A 15,367-nucleotide genomic window follows, 5' to 3' on the forward strand; every position below is an offset into this window, starting at 1 on the left:
CTTTCAGTAAGTAAAAGAAGCTACCAACACAAAACAGTACTGTACCTGCTGGCCTTGGACATTCCACAGCTTAAGCACAAGGAGATGACAGACATACTGCACTTCTGCAATTACAAACACTGTATGCTTGGGAGCTCGGAAAGAGACAGACAGCAAACGATACCTCAGGCATGGAGCTCTTCCCAGGCCCAACTTCTCAGGCTGGATATCCATAACACATGCAGTATTTTTAAGGTTTAAAACTCTTCTTGGAAAAGCTAAAGCATTCCTATTTGCTAGGACACACAACCTGGAGCTTATTGCATTGTGTGTGTGTTGAGTGTAAGACAGAAAAAGGCAGAAATGATTAAGTACTGTTAAGTACAGGCAGAAATGATGACACCATCAGCAACTGGAGGTTTAAGACTTAAAACACTTCCTTGGGTAATCTTAATCCTATCCAAAGAGGTTCTCTCCGGGCACCTCATGTTAACTGACATGTCCAATTAAAGTGACGCCTAGAAAATATGGTACTCCTCTGTGGGAAGATTTAGACCATTACACAATCACATTCATTTCTTTAGGTTTTTAGCTTAAACAGATGAAAAACATAGAGCTTCCAGCAAATTGTGTACATGACATAGTAACAGTCAAAGTGCCATACTGGACTCCAGTTCCATAAAGAAATTTATCCCATTACAATCTTCTGATGTGCAACTTTGATGCATCAGCCACCCAATCAGTGAAGAAAAGGGACAAAGATAATTCCAGAGAATGCTACAGACCTGTGATTTTTCTGATACATTGCATTCAATTCATTTCACATCATGCCAAGGACTGCCAATTGCTAAGGCAGCCCTACCATTTGATCAAGGAACTTAAAATATGATCTTTGGACTCTGCAACCTAGAGTTAATATAAGCTTATAACAACAGGAAGTAAGTGAAAATGGGAATTAATAATTGTTGAATGCTACTCTTGAGCGCAACTCCAGAGAAGTTGTGTTAACAGGTTGGTAGAATTTGTACAGCAAATTAAAGCTGTAATATCACTTAGATTCATTCTAACTGACCTTCTAGAATTTCAAAGCATAAATAAGCTATAAAAAAAACAGAATGAGAAAATGAATTATTGATTTCCACAGTTGCCTGTACCCGATACTAATATTTTACTATGTTATACAAGAGCTATGAAATCATTCAGTTATTTTGCTAGGCTGATCTGTCAAGTACCAAAACTGGATATGGATAAGGTCTGGGGTTTTTTTCCTCCATTACTTAAAGGATTGTTATGGAAATTATCACTTTTTTTAAGATTTACATAGATGTTCTCCAGTCAAAAAATCATCAACTCTTCAGAAAGTTCTCAGAGGCTTTTTAAACTGTCACTACTAATGGTTAAATAACATGTCAGCAGACAAGACAGGGCTAGGTTATCAATGTTTTAAGGAAGTCATTAAATAGTTACAAGGAGAATATGAAATTACTTTCTCTGTTCCCAGGGCTGAATTGAATTACTTATTTATTCAACATCCAATGGCTCAACAAAGGACACATTGAACCCAGAGAACGGGGCAGAGAACAAGGCCCATTCATCTGTGCACTTATAATGAAATTCTGTTCCTGCTAAGCAGGATAATGTTCTCCCAGATATTACTGTGGAAATACACAGGGCTTCCTTCTGTTACTCTGTTTAGAGTTGCCTGGGCCTGGTCTCTGAAAGGTTGGCACCTCCTGAATAATTGCTCGTTTGTAAAACTACCTCATCCTTATCTGTCCCTCTAAGCTTTTTTTTTTTTTTGCCTGGCTCCTTTTTCTTTTTCCCTTGTCCTTTTCTGACCTTCCTCACTTCTCTTTTGAACCTTTATACTTACATGAATATAAACTCCAGGCATGTGCCTCGACCTTAGCCTCCCTGTTTTTTTCTCCCATTTTGGAGTCTCCCTTCCTTCACCTTTTATCTTACACTAAAGAACAGAAAACAGGTAAGAAATAGGGCAATAAAAGATGGCAAGAAGACTCATTGATTACTACATTCTCTAAACACAATTAGTTTAGTTTTACTCCCTTCAGTTCCCACTAAGAGGATTTTTTGCTGTTGAGGGAGAAAGGGGCTGCCATGCAATTTTTCAATACACGTAAACATGTTGATACACATAACATACCTAGACAAAACAAAACCCCCGTTAGATCTCTTTAATTCAGATGCATAAAATGACTAATGCCACCGCATCCTAGAATAAAGATCACATGCTGCTGCTGACTCCTGTTCACATTCTTGGTTTCTGTAGATAATGCAGAAGCATATACCACACTGACCACTCCAGACAACTTAGCTACACCTCCACTGCAACACTTTGTTAAGTCAAACTCAGTGTCATTGCAAACCCAGACCAAGACATGAGAGTTCTACAAATACTTACTGAACAGCTAGTTCTTACTCCCAATACTTCTTATTTTCAGTCAATAAAGAACAAAGAGTATGAAATAGTTTCCTTTCACTTGCATAAGCTTTTTTATAGCTGCTAAACTGGTCAGCTACAGTGGGGAGAAAAAAACAGCTGGTACAGCAAAGCCATAGTAAAGCCCTTCCTTAGGAGTGGGCCACTGGCTTCTTTTAAAGTCAGTCTTATTGGAATACCACTGGGAAGGAAAAGACACTCTGAGCACCATATAAGCTTGGGACAATATTTTAAAAGCTGATAAATAACATCACTACCCCCAGTAACATATGGCCTGTTCTTTCCTGCATTGAATTTTGAACTACAACCAAATTAAATCTCTCTGAATTATAGCTATTGAATCATCATAAAATTCCAGTTCAATAACTTGAATTAGTTTGAAGTTTCTCTAAGCTATACAAAAGTTTAATATTTTTTAAAAATTAAAAGGATGATGCCGTGATGGCTTTTGTGTGTTCATCATAATACAGTTCCTACAGAAATGTTTAATAAGGTCACTAATATTTTTATTCTTAGCTGGCATCATTCAAGCCTGTACTGAAATACGCAATAAAGCAGTAAAGACATGTTGCCCAGACTGCGCTTGACAATATTTTTCAGGTTATTTTTAGCTCATTGGTTTAAAGCAGACATTTGGCTATGCCACATTATTCATCCACTTACTTCTCCAACAGTACCCTGAACAGCTCCTGCTCCTAGGAAAGGGTGAGCAGGGATCTTAGTGCTGGCTGGGAGCATCAGCACCAGGGCAGGTAACATGTTACAGGAATGCTAGAAGTTACATCAATTCCAGAAACATTTAGCACTAAAGCAGCACTGTGCTTTCGCACTTACAGACTTCCTGTACAAAGATTTTAGCAAAACAAGGTAAGCAGAGAGTAAATTACAGTTGATTTCCTAATTTTCTCCTTACTGACCATGAAAAAGCTCCTTCTGATGACTGCACTGCTAACCAGAGCCAACAACGTACTGGTCTGAAGCAGAAGCACAGAGCAATCTTAGAGCAATCTAACACCGTCAGAATGGTTTCAGAATTAGCATTCAGCTGCAGCATGTGCTGTCTTAGAAATAAGGGTAGTACTTTGTTCCTGTTAGCTAGCAAGGAAAAGGCCTCCAAAGCACGGATAACAAGGGCAGAGGGTGGGGGAAGCACGTAACAAGAATCATGCTTTTTATTTGTTTTTAAAACACTCATTCCTGTGTTCCAGTGTCCCTTTCTATTAAATAAGCTACAAGATTCACCCTTCCAAACATCAGCCATCCACATACCCCATGCCACACAATGCTTCCTCTGTTCAGGCTTATGAGAGAGTATCTGCAATGTCAACTTGTTGTCTCACATCTGCTATAAAGGGGATTCCAGAAGAAAAATTATAAAAGCTCTCAGAACGGAAATCACGTAGCCTCTTGACTTGCAACACGAGGACTATTTTAGTCTTAGGTATGAAGGAGTTTCCATCAGTCAAATGTATTTTAAGCAGGGAAAACTCTGCTGTAGGTGACAGCACATCTAAAAGTTCATTCACAGACGCAACAAACACAGATAATTTTAGCAGACAAGGCTCAACGTTTTGTGCATGCAGGCTAAAAGAAGAAAGAGCAGGTATTGCCATGCAAGGATCACACTTCATATCATTCTATCAAAGAACTACAGCCAATTGTGTGCTATTCTCCAACCACGCACAGTTCCAGTACTCAACAATCATGTAATTACACTAATATAATCTACTGTATAACAAAACTGAATTGTCATCGTTCGAAAATCAAGAGAAGAAAAAGTTATTTTAGCTTCAGTAACAGATAGCAAACTATTTGCTGCAACTTGTTCAGTTTTCTATGATTAACAACAGTTACTCATCCACGCTGAAATGAATCCAGTCTTACCTGTATCGCACATGGAAGGAACGATCCTCACGCATGCTTAGCAAAGCACTACTTTCCTCCATCGAGTTGCATTATCATTTGAGATTTAAAAGAAACTGTTCTGTAGTAGGGTAAGTACTTTGTTACGGAGAATTGTTGTCAGAACATCATTCCAGTTAGTATATTAATAAGTTGGAGTAAAGATATCCTAAGTTCCTGTTGAAAAACTCTTCTTTATTCCTAAGGTAAGGAAGTCACAGTCAGACACATCTTAAACCTTCAGAAACGTTTTCAAGTTCTTTCATCTGTGGCCCTTTAAGCTCCATTCAGCTGCGTTTCTGCAAAGGGAACACAAGATGCTTGGCTTGAAGTCTCATAGTTAATAACTCAGAACCACTTGCAGCTGATGCAAAAGCATAACACTACTCCTACCAAGCAGGAAGCATCAATCAAGGATGTAAAGCTGGAGCCAAAGCCTGCTAAGTACATACAGCAACTCCTGGAGCCAAGCAAGACAGCAAAGGAAGTTTAAGAAAAAAAAGCAATCTTTTCTGTTGGAAACTTTGAGTAATTTACCCTTGTTAGTATTCTTTGGCCTCTAGAAGTCCCAAGCAAAAACATTAAAAGATGAAAGCTACAGAATGAAAGGCATAATATAAAACAAATCACAAACTGCTTTACATGGAAATAGTCCTGCTGAAACCCTGATAGTTAGCTGAGTCCCACAGCAGCCAGGATTGGCTGACACAACCCTTTCTAGACATCATCCCCTCCCAAGGATGAGGAGCACGGAAGCCAGCAAACTTAAGTTTAAGCTCAATTCCTCTTTCCCCTCTCTGCTCCCAAAAGAAGAGGGGGGAGGTATGGGGGGGGCTGAAGTTTTTTTAACACTGCCTTCACATTCCAAAATGCTGCAGCCTTGTCATATGAACTCCAAACTCTGCTTCAAAGGGATTGCAGCAGCCAGCCTTTAGACACTGGCCATGTTTATGCTGGCAGGGAAAAGATTAACAGAAATGAAACTCTGTATTCAAAAGTTGAACCACTTTGAAGCATATTTTGAGTAGAGGCATTGACATATCTGTTGCTCAGTACTAATTTTACTTTGCCAGTAAATATACAGTTCTATAATTCACAAATGTATATTTCATCAAGAGACTGAAGAGAGAACAGAGCTCAGATTTAAAGCTATCACCAGAAGAAAACATAACTCTCTAGCTTTAATTGTCTATGTACGCCGTGCCTTTTCTTCTCATTAGCTTTATCAAGTACCAGCTGTTAGGATTCACACTTCCCATCATACTCTTACCTTGACAGCACCCCTCAGACAGACCATCCACCTTATTCCAGTCAAACAACTATTTTGCCTTTCGTTACAATTATTTGCCATCAACAAGTGGGTGTGGGTATATTTTTGCAATTACAAGGTGTGACACATGCAGTTTACAATACCATTGCAACCCACATTCTGGGAAGACTGTGTGACAGGTATTAACTCTACAGAAGTTTGTCTGAACCTCAAATCAGACAACTCATACAAGCACAGAGCTGTAAGCCACCAGTCTATTAGCAATCATCTGTGAGCATTCCTGCTGCTCAGCAAATGCAAGGGAATTCAGAGTGCTCTTCCATAGATGAATACACACAAATTACTACAGGCCACAAACCATAAAGTATGTATTTTGACAACTTCCATGGATCACAAAATGATGACTGTGGTAATTTGTTGGTTCCTTTATACTGTAACTCTAATTAACTGAATCATTTAAGAAGCTTTTTTAAAAAATACAATCCCAAATTTAATAAAATAGACACATTTAAAATAATGATTGATGCCACCACTTCCCACCAGCTGGAACCACTGGTCCTGCTCTCTTCCCTCCTCATTGACCATACGGGACATTCCTGGTCTTGGGAAGGCGACAGACACACCCGAGTTGGCCAACACATGCTGGTCACAGACCCAACAAAAATTACTGGCTCTGGTCTTCACACCTCGCTTCCTGCACACCTCACTCATTAGGATGTCAAGTGATGCCCTCAGCCACACCAACAAGTAATCAGTAAGCAAGCTTAAAGCTTATTACAGTGGTGACTTCAAAGTTCAGGCGGTGGAAGTCAACAAATACTTCCTCACACAGTCTATCTCAGAGACAGGCCTTGGGAGGACTACAGTATGGCAAACAGCCTTGCTCTTCCAAGGGATGCACCTGAACTACTCAGAGTACTTGTGTAACTAAGCCTTCCCTGAGCTGGCAAGCAACATGAACTGAGCCAGCAGACACAGTACTTCATCAGAAAAGCCACAGACTGAAAGGAATCCCACACTGCGATGCTTTAAAGAGTGAAACCCCATCACACTTGCACTTATTCAGTATTTTTTAACGAAATTATCAGCAATTCTCAGCAAGTGAACAAGGGCCTAATGACTGATATCCAAAGAAAGTACACCTCAGCCTTCCATTAACATCACTGAACTGATACATAGGCTGTGACTCTCAAGAAAAATTACCCAGCCATCTACAGTTCTGCTCAGTGTATTTCAAGTCCCTAGCAGCACTAAAACAATAGCTGTATTTTCTTTCTCAAAAGCTTGTTATGCAAACTAATTGTCCTATTTACCACAGCTCCCAAACAAGTGTATCACGTTTTAAGGCACTTTCCATTTCAGCAAAGATTTTATTACCTATTATGAATTTTACCACAATGGTAGACAATCCCTTTAATCCATTTGCAGTTCTCAGTTCCACTCAGCACATACAATAGACCCTTCATTTTAACTTTTGATACAATACCATATTTTCACACAAGTGAAAATGAATTGCACATAACAGAAAGTCAACACTGCTATTTACTGTCAGTGTACCAATAATCACAATATAGTTGGAGAGGAAGATGGTTTTTTTCCTCTGCATCTCCTCAAATGGTAAATTTCTGCAGCTTCATTAGCTTCTTCCCTCAACCCACACCTTCTTCCCTGGAGTCTGACAGGTGACAAAGAGTATTGCTTTGCTTCTGTACAGTAACACTGCTGGCTGGCTGACATTGCCTAACTGGTTACCAGGGGGCTGAGAAACAGAACATCTGACAGTTCAGTTCTTGCTGCCTTTCCCTGAAGAAGACAATGAATGAACACCTTCTTTACCCATCTGCCATTTTGCACAAAACTAAAGGAAAGGAGTGTCTGCCAAATGACCACTGACTGAGAGACTCACCAGGTACTAAAGGAAAGTACAGACAAAGGTTGACCAACTGCCCAAACTGTACTTCCTTAGCAAAGCTACCTACAGAGATTTGTTACTTCAACATGAAAGCAAATTTCCCAATCGTGAAATAAGGTTGAAATTCCTCTCAAGAAGAGGCTACAGCATGGGTGAGAAAAAAAAAAAAAGCAGCACGAGTTGGATTATCTAAAACAAAACAGAGCTTTGCATACCCTATGGAGAAAGAGACAAACTAAACAACAAAAATATACTGACAATTCTATTACTGAAACACAGAGATCATCTTGGCTCCAGACCTTCAAAGTACAAAACAGCATATACACACAAATCATACTACAAGGAACACTCAGAACTAGACAAACCATAATTTTACTCTTCAGTGCTGTCCAAGCATATTTTTTAAAGTCACCTGAATTAGCAAATAAGCCAAAAAATCCTTAACATTCTATTCTGAGTTTAATAGGGTATTTACACAGTGAACAGCATCATCACTACCATTTCTATAGTAATAAAGATTCCCCTGTGAACGAACCTTAAAATAACTGTGTGCCACGTGGAGGAAAAAAGCTACCATACAAGTGACTAGTCATCAGAGTGGATCATGTGGATATAAGAAACACTGTCCTAAGACCAGTGTGGTTACTCTTGGAAGCTTAACAATAAATATGACTGCTAGTGAAAAAGGAGCACAAGTACGCGCAGAACAGCCCAAAGTAGTCCAAGTAGCACTGTAAAAGAATTTTATTTCAAATATCAATAAATATATGAAGCAATGGAAATATTGCACTAAACACCACAATTGCTGTACAAGATTGCATAATAATTAATTATACTAGTGTATTAAATTCTATTTCTATTTTTAAATAAGCTTCAAAGGGTCCTGGCAATGACAGCCTTCTAAATCTTATTATTAAAAAACCAAACCTAACAGGTGGCAAGCATTTCTGAGACAAATTTTGCTCACAGTGAGGTGAGGATCTCACCCATTCCACAGTTGAAAATGAAAGCATGGACTTGAATTCAATTCTAGAAAAACAGCTCCACAGCATAGTCCAACAACTGTTATCCAGCTGCTAACACCATCATACATGACCAACATGGTAACAGTAGAGATTTCTCACTATGCTTCTAAAAACATTGTTTGAATGTTTCCTTTATTTCTTACCTAAACCTAATTAACCTTGCTGCATGATGGGTTCTAAATACAAGTAAGAGAACGTTAATTTCTTTTCTGCCCTTTCACATCAGCTACTTTCTCTTGATTTAATTCCCTCCTCTCACATCTCTTTTTTGGCAGAGCAGACTAGATGCCCTGGCTTATATTGCAAACAAACCCTAAGAGCATTTATCCATGTCCTCTGCATTACCTATATATACTTTCCACTTATTTTGTATATTCAAAGGAAGTTTTTCCTTTCTGTGGCGTATCCAGTTTAATAGAGAATCCAGGGCTTTAAGTAACACTTAAGGTCTGACACATGCAGAGCCTTTTAAACTCTGTATATCCTTTCTGGTCATTTTCCCCTTCTGCTGTTAAAAGGTTGTATAAACACCTCCTTGAATAAGTAAGCACTGTCTAGCAATACTTTCAGTATTACTCAGAGTTACCAACCTTAAAACACAGTCTTAATGACACAAGTTCTTTCTGATGGATTATAAAATACTGTTCCAAACAACCACGATAACCGAATCCAGAAACATCTTCCAAGTCAGAAAGAAGCTTGCCTGCATTCTGAAGAGTTATTTCCATTTCCTTTCATAAAGAACACCCAAGCAGCACGTAAAAACTGCATATACACTGTGCATCAGGAGAATCATAGAATCACACCAAAAACTAAAGACTTTAAACTTTCAGTTAAGGAACATTCATTTTTCTGTCCAGAATCTGGTATCCCTACCCACACTAAGCACACTATTTTCACCCAACAATCTGATTGAAATGTAAATATGTTCCTTAAAATAGAATAATTATGAGCACAAGCAGATGCTAGAAACTTAGGAGAATGATGCAATACATTAGTGACAAAAGCTATACATTCTCATTGCTAGTATGTTCAGAGCATCATCAGAGTTCCAGGCCAACTTCACTAACTTCAGTAAATGCAAAGGTGCCCCATTAGACATAGCTAAGGCAGAGCATAGGTTTGTAAATAGAAATATTTAAGGCATCTGGCAATGATGCAGCCCATATAGTGACTTAAGAGTCTTAGAATGATTGCAGACAAAAGCAAACAAACAGTACATACTTCCATTAAGTAGGGTAACACAAAGAAGCAACAAATGCACATACTAGACTGGTACCTGAGTGTATTAGGTATCAGTGTTCAGTGATGCAAAGGTGGATCTCTCAGAGCCTCTACCATAGAGTATGTGCCAAGAATAGAGCATCGCTTTTCTGAGAGAATTAGTATTTAGCTGGAAATCAACTTGCTACCTAATGTATGTAATTACTGCCTAGTGTGGAAGTTAAAGGACTAGGAAGGATGCAAGGAACCACAAGCGTTTTTATTATAAGGATATTCGTGCAGAGAGTTTATGTAAGCCATCTATTTAAATCCTGAAGTAAGGCAACCCCACACTATGATAAAATAAGAAAAGAAGAGAACATGAAGTGCCAGCAGAATATAAGTAATATCCCCATAATAAAACTAGTCAGGCCACTGACAACTGATTCTTAATGCAGCAAGATTTCATATACAAGAAGATAGTAGAATAACATAGTCTCTTTGACTTAAAAAAAGCCAAGTCAGAATAGCTTGTATTTTTTCACATATTTGATAAATCAAAGTACTCAGAGTTACTAATTTTTTTTAAAAAATTAGAACAAGTTCCAAGTTTTTACATATTGTCACTCACAGACTGAAAACAAATACTGTGCTGCCTTTTTTTCCAAGCATCCCTCAATTGGAAAGGACATCTGCAGTTTTAAAGTGCTTAAATGCCACAATAGATTTCAATGATACAACAAAGTAAGAGCTTGGGATTCAAGTTCCCTGATGACACCAAACTGAGAGGACTGGCTGATTCCTCAGAAGGCTGTGCTGCTATTTAGCAGGATCTCGACTGGCTTGAGGTTCAACAAGGACAAGTGCAGAGTCCTGCATCTGGGAAGGAACAACCCCATGCACCAGTACAGGCTGGGGGTTGAACTGCTGAAGAGCAGCTCTGCAGAGAGAGACCTGGGAGTCCTGATTGATAATAAACTAAATATGAGCCAGCAATGTGCCCTTATAGCCAAGAAGGCCAATGGCATCCTGGGATGCATCAAGAAGAGTGTGGCCAGCAGGTCAAGGGAGGTTCTTCTTCTCTACTCTGCCCTGGTGGGGCCTCATCTGGAGTCCTGTGTCCAGTTCTGGGCTCCTCAGCTCAAGAGAGACAGGGAAGTGCTGGAGAGAGTCCAGCACAGAGCGACCAAGATGATCAAGAGTACAGAACATCTTTCATATGAGGAAAGGCTGCGGGAACTGGGGCTGTTTAGTCTGGAGAAGAGGAGACTGAGAGGAGATCTTATTAACAGTTATAAATATCTAAAGGGTGGGTGTCACGAGGTTGGGACATCCCTCTTTTCTATAGTAGATAGTAGCAGGACAAGGGGTAATGGGATGAAGCTGGAACACAAAAAGTTCCACTTAAACATAAGAAAAAACTATTTCACTGTTCAGGTGAGGGAGCCCTGGCACAGGCTGCCCAGAGGGGTTGTGGAGTCTCCTTCCTTGGAGGTCTTCAAGACCCACCTGGACAGGTTCCTATGCGACCTGATCTAGGTGACCCTGCTTCTGCAGGGGGGTTGGACTAAATGATCTCTAAAGGTCCCTTCCAACCCCTACCATTCCATGATCCTTTCATTCCTAGCAGTTTAAATCATACTACCACAGAAATCAGTGTTTTGGTACCAAGTTCTGAACGCAAATTTGAAAATTGCTCCTTCTGCTTACTGAGAACAATCTCACCATGCAAACCAACATGCACTAGGGCTCAGGCCTCTTCCGAACAAGAAGACATTTACTCAAATACCTTTGGTTTGGGAAATGGAGCACGTTATTTAATGTGACAGAACGCCAGATGGGAAATAGTTCAGCACAAAGCAGTGACTATTTGTACTTAAACTGATAGAGTAAGTTGATAATAAAACTCTCAAATATACACTTATCTCAGCCCCTTCTTAGCCTATAAAATGGCTTTAAAAGAGATCCTTGTAGGCAAAGGAAAGAAGACAGATTGCACAAGCATCTTGCAAAGAGGAAAAATTAACCTATAAGATTTCATACTTTAAAAAAAAAAAAATCAACAATCCTTAGAATCACCACAGAAACACAATGGCAATTTAAGGGAAGCAACAGAGCTGTTATATCACATTTCCTACTTCATACTGTGGTGCTCATTCGGAGATAAAGTAGGCATTCAGCATAAAAACTCATTACCAGTCCAGCAGGTTTTTATCCTACAAGCAGCAGATGTAGCTCTCTCAGAATCTGTACTAACACAACTGAAATGATCCAGGGTCAAATACTGCCAGCAGCATTGCTGGTGCATCATCTGTGCCCCTCAGTTCTCAAATATTAACAGAGTGTCAACTGTCTCCTCAATCATAGTGTACAGCTGAACAATATACAGCTACACCCAGAAACAACTCTAGAGGATGAACACAAGCTACAGTGAGAAGAAAGTGTGTTGTTTCTCCTTACTGGTTGCTTCCTGCAGACAGAGGTACACCGCTGCCCACAGATTTATTCACTACGTACAAATATTATCACACAAACACTCTCGGTTGGAATGGCATATCCTCTAACAACCCAGTGATTGTTTGGTAAGGTGGAGTCTCCAAAGTGCTGCATGCAAGGAACGAAATTCCTAACAGCAGACCAGTGTGATGATGGTGGGAAAAAAATGAAGTCAACATAAACAGTGAAGAACTAAAAAAGATTCAGAGAAGCTTCTTGGCATATTATGTGTGGTTTATTTTCCCTCTCTCAGCTGCACAGAAGTTTTTCCTTCATGTTAGTGAAAGGTTTATAGGACACAAAAGTTTCATTATATTAACAAGAACACATTCTTCCAACACTGCCAAACTGGAATCTGAAGTGGAAGTTTGACATTAATCATCTGGTCAATACTACTTACATTTCAGACCATCTCTTACCAGCTTTTCCACTTCCATTTTTTCCTGTATTTTACATTACTAATGTTGTTCTCTTCCACAAAATAGTACTTCATTCTTCTGATACGATCATTTCTACAGCTGGCTTGCTTAAATGCCTAAATAAAAGCTCAGGGTTTTTTTCTTCACCTGGTAACCCTCTATTCTTTCATTTACAAGAATAGAAATAACAAGTTGATCTTTCAGAGAGTCTAAGATCAATACTTCTTAAACATAAACAATTTCATGAAGCTCTAAACCTTAAAGACTGCTAAAATCAAGATCATAGTTACCCCAGATCTAGGCAGGAATGACTAAGTTGTGGAAAGTGAAACTTACCACACATCTGCTACAAAAAGCCTGAAAGACAAAAGAGAAAAGTACAAATACCTTTGCTCTTCAATTTTTAAAAGTGGAAAACTAGGAGAAACTAAAAATGTTCCTGTTTTAAGCAAGACAAGAATCCAGATAAACTGTAAAACAAAAAACATTTCCACACAGTCAATACTTAAAACAATGTACAGATAACATTCATTTTTAGAAAAAAAAAGTCCAATTCTTACTAAAACTTTTCTTTCTTAACTAATGGAGAGCCAAGCTGCTCTCCAAGTCATATTGTACACAAGGACCTGAAGAACACTGGTTTGGGAAACTGATCTGCTGTCCTGTCATTTCTTGACAAGAAAAGGTTAAGATTTTACATTAGAAAGTTCTAGCAAAATAAGAATAAATTCCCCTTCTGACAAGGTATAAGAGGCCAGGCTCATTTTTAAGATTCTTTCTCCTGTGCAACATGCCAAAAGACAGAGGTTTTCTATCTTTTTTGCCGTGCTTTCACTCAACATTTATGTTAGAACACTGGCATGCTGACTACCAGAAAAATTCTAAGAGAAAGACCTGTTACCTTTAAATATCTCAGGAAAAAAAAAAAAAAAAGGAAAAAAACTCTAACCCACAGAGCTACTTTAACCTAATCATCAAGTTCTGTAGTAGTTCTCCACCAACAGCAACAATAATGTACCATCCTAAGTAGTTTTAAGCTACTTGGAAGAGTTACGAGAGCATTAAAATAACACTATTTTAAATAGGGCAACATACAAGATGCACAAAGGTTTCTTCTAGTCCAATAAAGCTGTCTTAAGTTTCAGGTAAGTTTTGTTTCAGCTTTATACGGAAGTAACTGGAAGTATAAAGTCCTTCCTGCCAAAGAGGAATGCATAACCACAGTTAGAAGGCTTGGCAACCATTAATAGAACTAGTAAGAAGGAGCACTGTTACAGTCCTACCAAGTACTTTAACCATACAACAAAGAATTCAGAACTGCATTGTAAGGACAGCCTTTTTGCTAGCATTTTCAGCTCTAACAAAACCCTAACTTAAACAAAAGGGATAAAGTTTTTGAGACAAAGATAAAATTTAAGGCCAGACTGGAATCTCTTAACTGATCTTTTTGAGATGCCAGACTCTGCACCTTGTCCTAAATCCCGAGCTGGCTGTGCTGCTTGCCATGGCAACACAGGATGCCCACAGCCTGCCGGCCAGAACCCAGCAGAGAACACACATTGGGCTGAAAAAGCTTCTAAAGCAGAAGAAAAGGCACGGCGTCAAGGTGGGGCACAGTTTGTGTATTTGCGATAAAGATGAATTCTTAATGAACTATGCTTCACCATTCAAAAATTGAGTAAGCAAAAGAAGGGGAGGATCTAGACCAGCAAAGGCTACATAATTACAACCAGGATAAATACAACCAGGTGTGGTACAATTTGAGTTTACGTATGCCACTACATAACGTCCAACGCAAATTCTTGAAGAGGTTAGACCTTGTTCCCTGTATACTTGACTCCTCACACTATGTTTGGCAGTGTCTTCGGCTCCTGTTACATTAATAGCTTACTTCATTCCTCCCCTTAAAGTAGTATTTACTATTTATCACCCTCATTGATCTTGTTAAGCACAACACAACCGATGAAAGACACCTAATGTAACGCCTGTTTACTACTACTTTGTTTTAGAGTAACAGGGGTGACTCCTTCGTGAAGCACAACCAATAAAGATTGTTTGAATAGGTAGGTCTGGCTTTTGTTTCCACAGAAATGAGGCTGAGGACTGCCAGCTAGAAGCCATACTTTAAGTCAAAATACTGGACGGGCCTCGGGTACAAACGGCTGTTCTTCCCAAGCAGACTACGCGGTAAGTTTATCCGCCAACACATCGGGCAGCTCAGAAGCGATAGAGGCAGCCGCAACCTCGTCCAGCCGGGACCGGGACAGCCCCTCGGCCGCGATGCGGGAGCAGGTGCCGACCGGCGGCGGCGGGACCCGCCGCTCCCAGCTGGGCCAGGCAGCCCGGCGCGGCACAGCGGCTCCCCTCGCCTTGCCGGCACCCAGCGCCCACCGCGGCACCCAAGACGCGCCCACGCCCCTCCTGCCGCCGGCCCCACACCGAGCAGCCGGGCCCGGCGGCGCCCCCGGCCGCCCCTCACCTGCGAGCCGGCGGTGCCGCGGCAGCGGCGCGGAGCCCTCAGCGACCGCCGCAGGGACAGCGCGGGGCGGCGCCCGCCCACGCGCAGCCGCGCTTCGAACCCACCAATCCCCGCGCGCCGCCCTGCCCCGCAAGCGAGGCGGCCAACGGCCCCGCCGCCGGAAGGGCGCATCGTTCATACGGACCAATGGGCAGCTGGCGGGGGCGGGGCTACCGCTCCTG

At 40.4% G+C, this 15,367-nt stretch overlaps 1 protein-coding gene across 4 annotated transcripts in view; it reads right to left on the reverse strand.

Annotated features, from left to right (window-relative positions):
- The window catches only part of GPSM2 (G protein signaling modulator 2), a 27,928-nt gene extending 12,699 nt beyond the window's left edge, over positions 1–15,229 (reverse strand). Inside the window, exons 1-2 of one of the 4 annotated variants that reach the window (XM_062004325.1) lie at positions 15,147–15,229; positions 4,325–4,641 (exon numbers count right to left, since the gene is read on the reverse strand). In XM_062004325.1, coding sequence (XP_061860309.1) covers positions 4,325–4,386 — 62 coding nt within the window. In that variant the 5' untranslated portion in view covers positions 4,387–4,641; positions 15,147–15,229. Of the gene's footprint in view, positions 1–4,324; positions 4,642–14,790; positions 14,873–15,146 lie in introns of those variants that run through there. The other 3 variants (XM_062004324.1, XM_062004327.1, XM_062004326.1) reach the window with 3 other exon arrangements.
- Positions 15,230–15,367: the final 138 nt, after the last annotated feature.

The sequence above is a fragment of the Colius striatus genome, chromosome 10, assembly GCF_028858725.1.
Source record: "Colius striatus isolate bColStr4 chromosome 10, bColStr4.1.hap1, whole genome shotgun sequence".
Taxonomy (NCBI): domain Eukaryota; kingdom Metazoa; phylum Chordata; class Aves; order Coliiformes; family Coliidae; genus Colius; species Colius striatus.